The sequence below is a fragment of the Gasterosteus aculeatus genome, chromosome 11, assembly GCF_964276395.1.
Source record: "Gasterosteus aculeatus chromosome 11, fGasAcu3.hap1.1, whole genome shotgun sequence".
NCBI lineage: Eukaryota > Metazoa > Chordata > Actinopteri > Perciformes > Gasterosteidae > Gasterosteus > Gasterosteus aculeatus.
This window is the reverse complement of record NC_135699.1, coordinates 439718-453384: the sequence shown is the minus strand read 5'-3', so window position 1 is coordinate 453384 and position 13667 is coordinate 439718. Positions and strand designations below refer to the sequence as shown.

At 48.7% G+C, this 13667-nt stretch overlaps 1 protein-coding gene across 4 annotated transcripts; it reads right to left on the bottom strand.

Annotated features, from left to right (window-relative positions):
• Positions 1 to 5219: 5219 nt before the first annotated feature.
• Positions 5220 to 11368, bottom strand: smarce1 (SWI/SNF related BAF chromatin remodeling complex subunit E1). 4 transcript variants are annotated; one of them, XM_040190824.2, is made up of 11 exons: positions 11276 to 11368; positions 10716 to 10772; positions 10046 to 10089; positions 9495 to 9593; positions 8618 to 8710; positions 8077 to 8208; positions 7538 to 7709; positions 7109 to 7281; positions 6920 to 7021; positions 6581 to 6842; positions 5220 to 6355 (listed from the first exon to the last, which is right to left on the bottom strand). In XM_040190824.2, the coding sequence occupies exons 2-11, from the start codon at positions 10720 to 10722 to the stop codon at positions 6015 to 6017; spliced, it is 1425 nt and encodes a 474-aa protein (XP_040046758.2). In that variant the 5' UTR covers positions 10723 to 10772; positions 11276 to 11368; the 3' UTR covers positions 5220 to 6014. The 4 variants fall into 4 exon arrangements, with proteins under 4 accessions (XP_040046758.2, XP_077940841.1, XP_077940840.1 ...); XM_078084715.1 differs by having other exon boundaries at positions 8630 to 8710; positions 11276 to 11349; XM_078084714.1 differs by having other exon boundaries at positions 11131 to 11347.
• Between the last annotated feature and the right edge of the window lie 2299 nt (positions 11369 to 13667).

Here is a 13667-nt window from a genome sequence, read left to right as displayed (position 1 = left end):
CCATTATCTTTGTTTCAGTGGATCTCGTTGAAAACCTTAACAAGAGCAGTGTCAGTACTGTGGTGTTGTCGAAAACGCAAATTCAACTGTTTTACTTAAAAAAGGAAGGTTTGATAATGGTCTATGGTTTTTCATTGTTGTGGCATCTCGATTAGCCGTCACAGTTTGGGTTCACATCTTGTTTTATTTTGTAGGTTTCTGCATCATGCCTCCCTGGTAACTTCACTTCCTGCCTCGTCCTGTCATCCCCTGTGATTGTCTGATTGTTTCCAGCTGTTTCCAATTACCTGCACCTCCCTAGTTTATTTAAGCCATGTGTGTCACTTGTTACTTGTTGCGTCATTGCATATTGTCCGAAGGTTCATGGCACGTGTTCATGCTTCTCGTCTACGTCTACGTCTTGCTTCTTGGGATCTTGCCTTTTTGAAAAACTCAACTGCGTTTGAGTCCTGCCTTCTATCTCCTCCCCGCCGTCCTGACATTAGCATTCTTTAGGAGTGGTTTAATAACAGCAGTTTTAAGTCCTTGTGGGCAGACACCTGAGAGAAGGGATGTGTTTACAATTTGTTGGAGATCAGTGGTCAAATTGTTTGAGATATTTTTGAAAAAGTGTGTTGGAAGAATATCTAAGCAGCAGGAGGATGACTTATGATTTTATTTTGTATAGCCCAAAATCGCAAATTACAGTGTGAACACATACAACATCCTCTGTCCCAAAACCCACCATCAGTACAGGAAAAAATCTCCAAAAAATGAAAAAACCCTTCCAAGAGGGAAAAAAGGGAAGAAACCTTATTGAGAACGTCAGAGGAGGATCCGTCTCCTGATGGACAGACTACGATGATGTCATGTGTACAGAATGAACAATGTATAATACATGAGACTATATGACAGGAATGATTCAAGTAACTGTGAGTAGTAAACCAGACGCACAGCAGGACCACTGCAGGGACCACCACCACCACATAGAACCACCGTCACATAGAACCACCGTCACATAGAACCACCGTCAGATAGAACCACCACCACATAGAACCACCGTCACATAGAACCACCGTCACATAGAACCACCGTCAGATAGAACCACCGTCACATAGAACCACCGTCAGATAGAACCACCGTCACATAGAACCACCATCACATAGAACCACCATCAGATAGAACCACCATCACATAGAACCACCATCACATAGAACCACCATCACATAGAACCACCATCACATAGAACCACCATCACATAGAACCTCCATCACATAGAACCACTATCAGATAGAACCACCGTCACATAGAACCACCGTCACATAGAACCACCGTCACATAGAACCCCCATCACATAGAACCACCATCAGATAGAACCACCATCACATAGAACCACCATCACATAGAACCACCGTCACATAGAACCCCCATCACATAGAACCACCATCAGATAGAACCACCATTACATAGAACCACCGTCACATAGAACCCCCATCAGATAGAACCCCCATCAGATAGAACCACCGTCACATAGAACCAACATCAGATAGAACAACCATCACATAGAACCACCGTCACATAGAACCACTGTCACATAGAACCACCATCAGATAGAACCCCCATCACATAGAACCACCGTCACATAGGACCACCGTCACATAGAACCACCATCAGATAGAACCACCATCCACAGAATCCTGTGGGGAGGGAGAGCACAGAGACTTTAGCAGAGGGTAATGTTGGTTTACGAGTACAGTAATATGATTAATATCTAAAATAATAATAATGATGATGATGATGATGATGATGGCAGCAGCAGGCGTCAGCAGGGCCACGGTAGGTGTCAGGACCAGGGTCCCGAAGGAACCACGATCTACGGAGACCTGATAGGGGAGAAAGCACAAAAAAAACTCCCCGAAAGAAGCTGAATTAGTCATGTGCATTAATAAAACGTGAATTATGGTAGAACGAGAGCGTGAGAGAGGAGCTCGGTGTGTCCTAAGAATTCCCCCGGCAGTCTAAGCCTATAGCAGCTTAACTAAGGGCTGGTCCGGACTAACCTGAGCCAGCCCTAACTATAGGCAGAATCAAAGAGGAACGTTTTAAGTTTTACTTTAAAAGAGCTGACCGAATCTGCCCCCCGGACTGAAAGTGGAACCTGGTTCCACAAAAGAGGAGCTTGATAACTGAAGGCTCTGGCCCCCAGCCTACTTTTTAAAACCATAGGAACAACAAGTAACCAGCATCTATGGAGCGCAGCTGCCTTGTAGGGCAATACGGTGTTACAAGCTCTTGAAGATACAATGGTGCCTCACCAGCAAGTGCCTTGTAGGTGAGGAGAAGTACCTTAAAATCTATTCTTGATTTAACAGGGAGCCGGTGCAGAGAAGTTAATACAGGAGTGATATGATCCCTTTTCTTAGTTCTTGTTAATACACGTGCTTCAGCATTCTGAATCAACTGGAGAGGCTTAAGAGATTTATAAGAGCAGCCTGATAACAAAGAATTACAGTAGTCCAGTCTGGAAGTGACAAACGCATGAACTAATGTTTCTGCATCACTTTGAGACAGGAAGTTCCTGATTTTTGATATGTTACGTAGATGGAAATAGGCAGTCCTTGAAATCTTCTTTATATGCGAGTTGCAGGTCATATCCTGGTCGAAGAGAACTCCCAGATTCCTGACGGTGCTGCTGGGTACCAGAGCAATTCCATCCATAAAAACTGTATCACGCGACAGCTGGCTTTGAAGGCGCTCTGGGCCTATCAGGATAACTTCCGTTTTTTCTGAGTTTAGCATCAGGAAGATGCCGGTCATCCAAGTAATTTTCACCAGTGCTGTTTCTGTACTGTGATGCACTCGGAATCCTGACTGGAAATCCTCGAACAAAGCATTGTTTTGTAGAAAGTCACATAATTGATTTGCGACGGATTTCTCAAGGATCTTAGAGAGGAAGGGAAGATTAGAGATAGTCTGTAGTTAGCCAACACCTCTGGAGCAAGAGTAGGTTTCTTAAGAAGAGGTTTAATTACAGCTACCTTGAAGGACTGTGGTACATGTCCTGTCAACAAAGACAGATTCATAATATCTAATAAGGATGTGATAACTAAAGGAAAAACTTCCTTAAGCAGTTTGGTCGGAATCGGATCCAAGAGACAAGTAGAAGATTTAGACTTTGAAAATAAAGAAGTCAGTTGATCAAGGTTGATGGAAGAGAAGGCATCCAAACAGGCATCAGGGCCCACTGCTGCATCCAAGGAGGACAGGTCGGCACTGGTTGAAGGCAGGAGACCATCAATTTTCTCTTTGATAGTCAGAATCTTATCATTGAAGAAGTTCATGAAGTCGTTACTAGTGAGGTCCAAAGGAATACACGGCTCAATAGAGCTGTGACGCTCTGTCAGTCGGGCTACAGTGCTGAAGAGAAACCTGCAGTTGTTTTTATTTTTCTCTATTAATGATGAGTAATAAGATGCTCTTGCGTTACGGAGAGCCTTCTTATACGTTTTAAGGCTGTCTTGCCAAACTAGCCTAGATCCTTCTGATTTGGTGGAACGCCATAATCGTTCAAGCTTCCGCACAGTTTGCTTTAGGTTCCGTGTTTGAGGGTTATACCACGGAGCAGACTTCCTTCTTGTTGCTATTCTTCTTTCCAGAGGAGCAATAGCGTCCAGCGCCACTCTCAAAGAGCCTGTAGCAGCATCAACAAGATGATCCATCTGGGACGGACTGAGGTTCTCACAGGAGTCTTCTTGTATCTTGAGGCAGGGCACTGAACTTAGAGCAGAAGGAATGGCTTCTTTAAATAAGGCTACAGCGGTATCCGATAAGCGTCGACTGTAGAAACCTTTGGCAGGAGGAGGTGGTTCCGATAGTAGAAATTCAAAGGTTATCAGACAATAGTCCGACAGGAGAGGGTTCTGTGGAAAAATTGTTAAATGTTCAATCTCAATCCCATACACAAGAAGTCGAGAGTGTGGTTAAAACAGTGAGTTGGTTTATTTACACACTGACAGAAACCAATTGAATCTAACAATGAAAGGAATGCAGTACTAAGGCTGTCGTTGTCGACATCCACATGAATGTTAAAGTCACCCACAATAATTACCTTGTCCGTTTTAAGGACCAAACTCGTTAAGAACTGTGAAAATTCAGAAAGAAATTCTGAATAAGGACCTGGGGCCCTGTACACTATTACAAAGAGAACCGGCTGGATTATTTTCCAGGTCTGTTGCGAAAGACTGAAAACCAGGCTTTCAAATGAGTTATAATCCACCTTAGGTTTAAAGTTTATTAAAAGGCAGGAGTATAAATAGCTGCCACCCCCCCCCCCCCCCCCCCCCCCCTCGGGGAATATGAGTATTAACATGACTCGGAGGAGTCGCTTCATTTAAACAGAAATATTCCCCATTCAACAACCACGTTTCAGTAAGACAAAATACATCAACATGGTGATCTGATATTAGTTCATTTACCAAAACAGCTTTAGATGACAGGGATCTGATATTCAAAAGACCCCCTTTAATTCTCCTATTTTGTTGCACTATTGCATTATTAGTTTTAACTTTAATTAAGTTATTTACTACAACTCCTCGGTTGTTTACCTTTAACTTAGATAAGTGTGTCCGTGGGGCAGACAAGGTCTCTATAGGGTTCATTATGCTGAGTGACTGCTCAGATCGAAGCGCAGAGAAGTGTGTAAGACTGCGACTCTGCTCCCTGGTCTGAACTCTGGGTCATGGATTAAGTCCACTAAGAAACTGGGTCAGGTTCTTAGAAAGAAGTTCAGCTCCGTCCAAAGTGGGATGGATGCCGTCCCTCCTAATCAGACCAGGCTCTCCCCAAAACGTCTTCCAGTGATCAACGAAGCCCACATTATTTACTGGGCACCACCTCGACAACCAGCGGCGAGGTGCGTGTGCGATTATCTTTACTTATGTCAGTGAACAAGTTCAGAATTATAATTACAGAGTCTGTCTTTATAGACGTCACAGCGGACCTGCAGATTTGTTTTGCTCCACTCTCAAAGACACAGAAATGATCAGAGTGGTTAAAAAAGAAACGTCCTTAGGACAGTTTGAAGTAAATGAAAGTTTAGTCTCTCTAAAAAAAATTAAAAATCAGGAATCAATATAATATTCTTCCCAGAAGCTTGTGGACTAACGGAGTAAAGGTTTCATGTTTACGGTCTGATAAATAGGATCTCAGAAAACAATTAACAGAAAAATACAACAACGACAGACTGAGAAATCCTCTTTATTTGGCTACATAAGTCAGTACAAAAGAAAGATGCAAAAAACAGGCGCACTAACAGTCCAATTCAAGTAGGAAAAAAGTTGTTTGAATGGGGGTGTTAATATGCACACTCACTACATCCATGTTACCTGCTGATGCTCAATGGGACCTTTATATAACAGCTTTTTAAATTTCTTTTTCAGTTACGTTTCCCTCCACCTCCACCCTTTAGGACTCCAGCAGCTGTTCGGCTTGTAATGTGGCATGCAGGATGAGGACACCGTGGCCTCCTCCATACTGACCTCTGACCTGAGAGTCACGAGGAGCCAGCGGGGTGAAGCGTTCATACGAGGCTCAACATCTAAAAAAGGATCAACTACGTCTCTAAGAACAAAAACAGTGTTGGCTCTGCAGGTCACGCAAAGCGACACGCCAACATGTATGTGGGGGGGGCGTCCTCGACACGGATCATGTGATGTTTGCAGCTGCCGTCTTGTTGAAGGACCGACTTAAAGGTTGCGGTGACATTGGAAGTGTGTGATGTTCAAACATGCACAGTACAAAGTGTGGTTCAGCTCTGCGGTTTGCCCGTCACACACAGCGCGGCAGTAAGACGGCTTCAATGATCACAGAACGTGCTGCTTTGTACTGTGAGCGTAGCGCCGTGGTGACGGAGCAGATCCTAGAAACGACCACCAGGTGGTGTTTAATGCTTTGACAACAGCGGCCCCCTCATGACCCACCAGGGTGTAAACCATCTACGGACCAATCTGCTGAGAGCCCCCCCCCCCCCGTAGCGTCTATGCATCATACGGCTGGCTGCTCTGGCTGGGGGATCGCAGTGCTGCTGGGGGGGCTGCTTCTTCTGAGGGAGGCGGAGGCGCTGCAGCCACGTTAGCGTTAGCCGCATTGGAGTTGGTTTCCTGAGCCGCGGGGGGGTCGGGTGTTGCTGCTCCAGCGTTGCTGTCTGAGGAGGGGGGGGGCATGCTGTTCCTGCTGTCATCACTCGGGGTGCTGCTGCCAGGAGTGCTGCTCTCCCTGGTCACCTCCGGGGGAGGGGCGGTTTTATCGGAAGCAGAGGGGGCGTGGTCAGGAGGAGCCAGTTGGGGGTCTGGCGAGGGGTCTGTAGGTGCCACCTCATCTGGGGGGAAGGGAGAGAGATTAAGGGATCAGGTTTAAAACGGTTTGAGAGGAAGTCCAGTAAGCAGTTAAGGGGCGGTACTCAAACCCACACGAGCCCCCATCGTCAGAGGGGCCGTTCCATACCAGCGCTTCCTCTGAAATAATAATACATGAAGGTGCCTACAGAAGTCATGTCTAATGTGCAGCACGACACTACTGCAAAAGTAGCAAAAGCTGAAGGTACCCGTCTCCATTGGTGTGGGCGTGTCCTCCTCCGTGGCTCCTGAGGTGGGGTTGGCGGCGCTGCTAGCCGCGCTGCTAGCATTGACTCCGCCCTGCTCTGCAGCTTTGCTCCCAGCTGCCTCCTGCTGCTGCTGAGCAGCTTTCTCCGCCTGCTCCACTGCCTCCCGCTCCCTGTCCTCCGCCCGCCGCCTGGCCGCCTCCTCGGCAGCGGCCATCTCGGATGCCAGCTTCTCCATGTCCACCTCCACCTTCTGGCCGCAGAGCTGCAAACAAAAAGGAACACGTGTGAAGCTCTCCATTTAGCGGCCGCCATCAGAAGGTGGACAACGCCATTGTGTACCCGCTTGAGTTCAGTGTTGAACGAGTCAGTGGTCTCCAGGAAGCGTCTCTTCTTGTCCTGGTGCCGATCCTCAATCTGCAGAAGTTCTGCCTCCAGCTTCCTCTGAACCAACATGAAATACAAATGTTGGTCTCTGAGGTAGTAGCTGGTATTTGTCCACTTTGTGCTCCTCTCACATATCGTACGTACCTGGTGCACCATTAGGGACTGGACCTGCCTCTTGAGGACCTGCATGCGGGCTGTGGTGACCACCGAGCGCACATCGGGCACCACGATCTCACTGAGGATGTCGCTGATGAGCCGGTGGTTCCTCTGGAAGCGAGCGGCTGCTGTGTGCTTCACTGAAAATCCATCGTCGTAGTCTGGACCACGGAAAAGGACGACAATCAACAGTCCGCCCGACGGAGCAGCTAAACGTACCGTCACAACTCCTCCATGTTTGAACGGCCAGCAGTTAAAACAACAACCAGCAAACAAAGGCCAGAGGAGCACCGAGGAGCACCGGCTGCTCGAGGCTCACTTAAGGAAAGAGAAACTGAGCAGTGGGCTTCCAGCTCCACGTCTCCTCGTGAAGGCACAACCATTAACCAGCCTCAATAGGTTGACTTCACTACTCACCATCGGGGTCCTCGGCGGGCTGAATGCTCATGTACGGCTCCCCTTTGTCCATGCGGCTCTGCCTCTGCCGGCTCTCCTCCTCCATGGCGGCCTCGGCCCGGTTCTTAGCGTTGACGTAGGCCAGGTAGGCCGGTGAGTTGTGGTAGGCCTTCAGAGAATCGTTGTACTCGATCTGACAGGCGGGAGGCAGGAAAGGAAGGATCAGGACCACCTCTCCGGTGTGTTGCTGCTTTATTGTTCATGTGAAATACTTGGTCAGGTAAAGAGGCCGGGGGCCACACAGGAACAACTAGGGCAGCCTGAGAGGACCTTTAGAGACGGAGACCTTAAATAACGGTTGTTCGCCCTCAGCACTGATCAATGTCAACTAGTCACAATCAGCTGGTGACTTCTTGACCTACAGCCTAAAACAAACGCGTCTATCCAGTTTCCCCTGAAGGGAAAATAAATAATGGCATTTGCGAGTTTGAGAAGCAATTTTGACTTTTCAGATGGGACACAATCTGCTGAGACCACAGACGTGAGTCCCCCCCCCTCACCTTCTCAGCTTCGTACTCGTTCAGGTAGTCTTGTTTCTCCTCATCCGTCAGGTCTCTCCACATCCCTCCGATAATCTTTCCGATCTCCCACAGCTTCAGGTCCGGGTTGGAGGCCTTCACCTGGTCCCATACCTTGTGTTTGCACACAGAAACAACATGAGGTCACAAGGGGGGAACTGCAGCAAATGGCAAGTGGGGCTCCTATAAGAGTGCAGAGAGCAGGAAGACGTCGTTGTCTATGGACACAGTGATTGGCTGGTATGGGCGGAGCGACATGTACATCATCACTAGAGGAGCAGCAGAGCAGCATGCACAGGGGGTGAAGGCGCAGCAGGTCATGCTTGCAGCTTCTCTTTATCCTTGACAGAAATGGGGAGGTGCTGTAAGCCAGCGGTAAAACAGAGCGGCCGCTGGGTGCCTGAGGTGGGGGGGGGGGGGGGGGCGTCATGGCTTGGCTGTTTCCCCCCCAGAAACCCCCTGCAACTGTTCAGGGGACGGGAGGACAAGCAGTAAAAGCAGACACCGTGGATGGGTGTCTTACCTTCCTGCTTACCTTCCGGCTGTACCGCATGTAAGGCATCAGGGGCTTGTCTGGAGGTTTGGGGGGCTTTGGGACGGTGATGCCGGAGGAGTTCTGTGGGGGGGAGAGAAAGAGCGTTCAGTGTTCACACAGGAGAGGAAGATAAAGCAGCTGATGCTCTGCTGCAGACGGGACTGGATGCTTAGTGACGTCCTACAGGGGGACACATGCAGCACACAGACTCGTGGCTGCCAGACGTCCCTTGAAGGGCAAGTTAAGACAATTAACAATTACAAATCCGAAATCTACATTTAGGAGTTTGCCGAGTAGCAGAATGCCGTTTTTGAGCGACGGCGATGAAGCAAATCAGAGCGTCCAGAAGGAGGAACGTGAGGTCCTGTCCCATACAAACACGATGATGCACCAAGTATTCATGCGGCTGTAGAACACGATAACAGGGCGTCAGAAGTGATGCTCCATGGGAGCCCCTTTGCATAAAAACATTGACCTGTAGATTTACAACAGGTTCATGGTGGTGATGAACTGCAGCAGCTCTTTGTGTGAAGGTTCTACAGCGACGGCTCGTTGACATGAAGAACCACCGCTGAGTTGCTATTCTGCTCCGCTTACTTACAGCTGTTTCTGCACTGAAGAAGGTCCCATCGAATGATTTACTTGCTTGTTTGGTGAAGCAGACTTAAACGTATTCACTGAAAAGTCTGAATTACTGTAAAAAGTATTGATTTATATGTTAAAATGTTATTTTTCTTTTAGGAGGATGACAAAGGCCCAGCTGATTGGTCCAGAGACTGGCTGTAGACCGGAGGTCCACACATGCCCTGCAGCGTGTGATGCCATACGGTGGCCCCCCCTCCCTTTATCCCACGATCTGAGTTACCCTGCTGGAGCCTCCGGAGCTCCCTCCCAGCCGCAGGTTGTTGTAGGCCAGATGGCTGTACGGGTTGTAGCCCACAAACCCGGGGGTGGAAGGCAATTGCTGATGGAAGACAAATGAGACAAAATACGAATGAGAAATGGTTTACAAACAAGAGGAAGAGGGATAAACATAAACAAGTAAGAGGGGAAAAGGGGACTCGTTTGCGTTCCCTGACTTCACGCCGGCCTCACGAGGTGAATGTTGATGAACGAGTTACATCAACGTCAAACACTTCTGCCAAAACGAAAAGCATCACGTCTTTCTACATACATGTGCTAAACTGTAATATTCACACCCATTAATGCCGTATATGACAAATCATAAGCAATTCATAAACGTGTGTGCGGCATATAAACATTCTGCCCAAAACCATAAGTGAGTGGTATGATCGTAGAAAGCAGAAGTGAGTGATGACGGAGCTCTTCCACCGCGAGAGGAACCATGAAAGCAATAAATAAATATATAGGAGGACAGTGGCCACTAAGCTGGAAGAGCGAAACCAGGACACTTACTGTTGTTGGGGCGGGGGGAGGAGGGGGGGCGTAGGATGGTCGTTCTGAGGGAGAGAAACACACGTCAGTAGGCTGCTTTGGTGCATTTAACGGCCATAGTTTATATACTTTTACAGCAGAGACGCTGAGAACAGGAAGGAGACTCATCCATTGAGTCAGTGTCAACAGCCCGTCTGGGTCAGAACCATCGCCTGTATACAGGAAGTGGACCAGTGGACGGCCTTGAACAGTAGTCGCCATAGTGATGACGGCTACCTGTCAATCACTATTGGACTCTACAGGACCATCATTTACTGAAAGAACATTCTCATGTCATAACGGGTCCAGGTGAAGTCTGGTAACGTTTAGTTTGGTGAGAAATCAAGTAGTTTGTATATAAAAGTCTAAATGAACTGACAGTAGCAAAGCAGTTTATTATAAGTAAAACTATTAATGCGAATAAGAGGTTCTCTTAATTCACAATGGTTTGATTAAAATAATCCCTGGATGCCAACAAGAAAGAAAAAGGATACATTTGATGAACAGTTATCGATTCATACCGGAAATCAGTACCGTTGTTCAGGGCATCTCCAAAATATAAGATATGATAACGATCTTTATTCTAGTCTCATCCAGACACAATGCGAACAGGGACGTCAGTCAGGAGGCCTGATGGCTTCACGTCACTCACTTGACATGGTGGCTGGAGGCGGGTTCAAGCACACGAGGCGATCTCCATCCGGTCAACCTGCAGGAGAACAGACGTCAGTCACACACCTGAAGTACAGGTTCTACTGACGCGTAGCTCGCTAAACACCGCAGCACGAGGACGCCGGTACATGATGTGAAGTTAACGGGTACCGACGATAGCGGGGAAGGACAGCGGCAGCGCGAACGCGGTCTCCCGCCGCCGGGCCTCGCAAAGAGCCCGTTTATCCACCAATGGACCCACGTGTAATCAAAGTAATGTCATGTAGTTAATACGCAGAAACGACTCAAAGGCGGCACGCGCACGGTTGACGCGACAGAAGCTTCACGCCTTTCTATAGCTCGTTAGCTTAGCTTCACGGCTAGGCTAACGAGCTAGGCTAACGAACAATACAAACCGGCTCCCATTAACGTTACATCGCGGAGCGCCGCTAGTCATGGCAGCACGGTTCGTCTCCGCCGACCTCCTTCTCACGCGCGCCGCCCGAAACCAGTCAAATGTGACGTTTCTCAAGTAATTCTGTTTTAACGGGGTGGACATACTGAGCGAAGCGTCCTTTGTTCCCTCCGCGGGCCGCTTGTTCCGCCTCACGCAAACGGAAGTCTCTTTTTCTGTTGAGCGGAAATGATATTTTCAGAATAAACGCGTTACTTAAAAGGCTGTATAGTTGCGATAAAACAGACCAATAAAATAAAACCATCTTCTGGAATTAGCCATAGCCTAAATTCAGCTATTTTTGGGGGGAACAAAGCTTGATTTTTTGACAGTTCTAGATGTGTCATCAATAACTAATCCAGCCAGTTATGTTGTGTAAATACTGATAGTACTACTGTGTACTACTACTATAGTACTAGAGTGATAGGAGTAAAACAAGAAGTCTGTAGTTTGCAGCAAGATGGGAACCACTTTATTTGATTCACACAATCAGACCGTCACTTTCTGTTTTGGTCCTTGACAATAAAAGTTTCACTGTAATGTGTGTTTTACTGGCCTCAGACTCAGGGCCCTGCTCCACACACACATGGACCTCCACATACAGACTCAGGGCCCTGCTCCACACACATGGACCTCCACGTACAGACTCAGGGGCCCTGCTCCACACACACATGGACCTCCACATACAGACTCAGGGCCCTGCTCCACACACATGGACCTCCACGTACAGACTCAGGGCCCTGCTCCACACACATGGACCTCCACATACAGACTCAGGGCCCTGCTCCACACACATGGACCTCCACGTACAGACTCAGGGGCCCTGCTCCACACACACATGGACCTCCACGTACAGACTCAGGGCCCTGCTCCACACACACATGGACCTCCACGTACAGACTCAGGGCCCTGCTCCACACACATGGACCTCCACATACAGACTCAGGGCCCTGCTCCACACACATGGACCTCCACGTACAGACTCAGGGCCCTGCTCCACACACACATGGACCTCCACGTACAGACTCAGGGCCCTGCTCCACACACACATGGACCTCCACATACAGACTCAGGGCCCTGCTCCACACACATGGACCTCCACATACAGACTCAGGGCCCTGCTCCACACACATGGAACTCCACATACAGACTCAGGGCCCTGCTCCACACACATGGACCTCCACATACAGACTCAGGGCCCTGCTCCACACACATGGACCTCCACATACAGACTCAGGGGCCCTGCTCCACACACATGGACCTCCACATACAGACTCAGGGGCCCTGCTCCACACACACATGGACCTCCACGTACAGACTCAGGGCCCTGCTCCACACACATGGACCTCCACGTACAGACTCAGGGCCCTGCTCCACACACACATGGACCTCCACGTACAGACTCAGGGGCCCTGCTCCACACACATGGACCTCCACATACAGACTCAGGGCCCTGCTCCACACACATGGACCTCCACGTACAGACTCAGGGCCCTGCTCCACACACACATGGACCTCCACGTACAGACTCAGGGCCCTGCTCCACACACACATGGACCTCCACGTACAGACTCAGGGCCCTGCTCCACACACACATGGACCTCCACGTACAGACTCAGGGCCCTGCTCCACACACACATGGACCTCCACATACAGACTCAGGCGTTTTCCAGTTGTCCTCCCAGCCACTGGACCTCAGTCGGTTATTTTACTCTTTCATTTCACTTCTTATTTCTCCAGTTAATTATTTCCATAGCATTTTCGCCATCTCTTCCAGTAAGCGTCTGGCTTAAGATGCTGTTTACATAGTTTGTATTTATTGTCTCTCTGGCCTTCACGACTGGCAGGGGCCTCTCAGTAAGTCAGTATCTATGGGATTCACCAACTCACCTGCAACGTCTCACAATAGAGGTGGTGCTAAGCTGCCATGGCAAGTGTGTTTGATGTTCAGTACCAGTGGTGTCCAAACCTTTGACTGCTACTATAAACGCGTTGTGGAGGACTTGTCCCAGCGTGCATCCCTTCTGCACCACCTGACACGTAAAGGGCGCGTTTCCAATGCACCCAGGAATGTAATGAGGTCTTTGACAACAGGGTTGTTATCAGATGCCCCGATGGTCACTATGTCGGACATTCCCTTTATAATGTATTCAGAGGCCTCCATGGAAGTAGTGTGGCCGTGTTGGCTCAAGATAAGGAAGCACCAGAGCCATTGGTGGGTGGTGTAAACTAGTCGCTCACTGCTACCCAAAGGCGCTGGCCCACGTTTGACAGAACTGTGGCTAGAGTGTGGGCCACACGCCAATTCAGCCTTTACATCCGAGTGGCCACCTTCACCGTCATAACGGATTACAATCATGTCTGTTGACATGGAAAGAGCACGTGGATATCGGGGCTGGATCCTTTCAACTGGGTCATCGAACACAAGGAGGGAAGGAGCGATGGGACGCTGATGCTGATTCTATCCCATCGCGTCTTCCAAATAAGAACATGAGAACA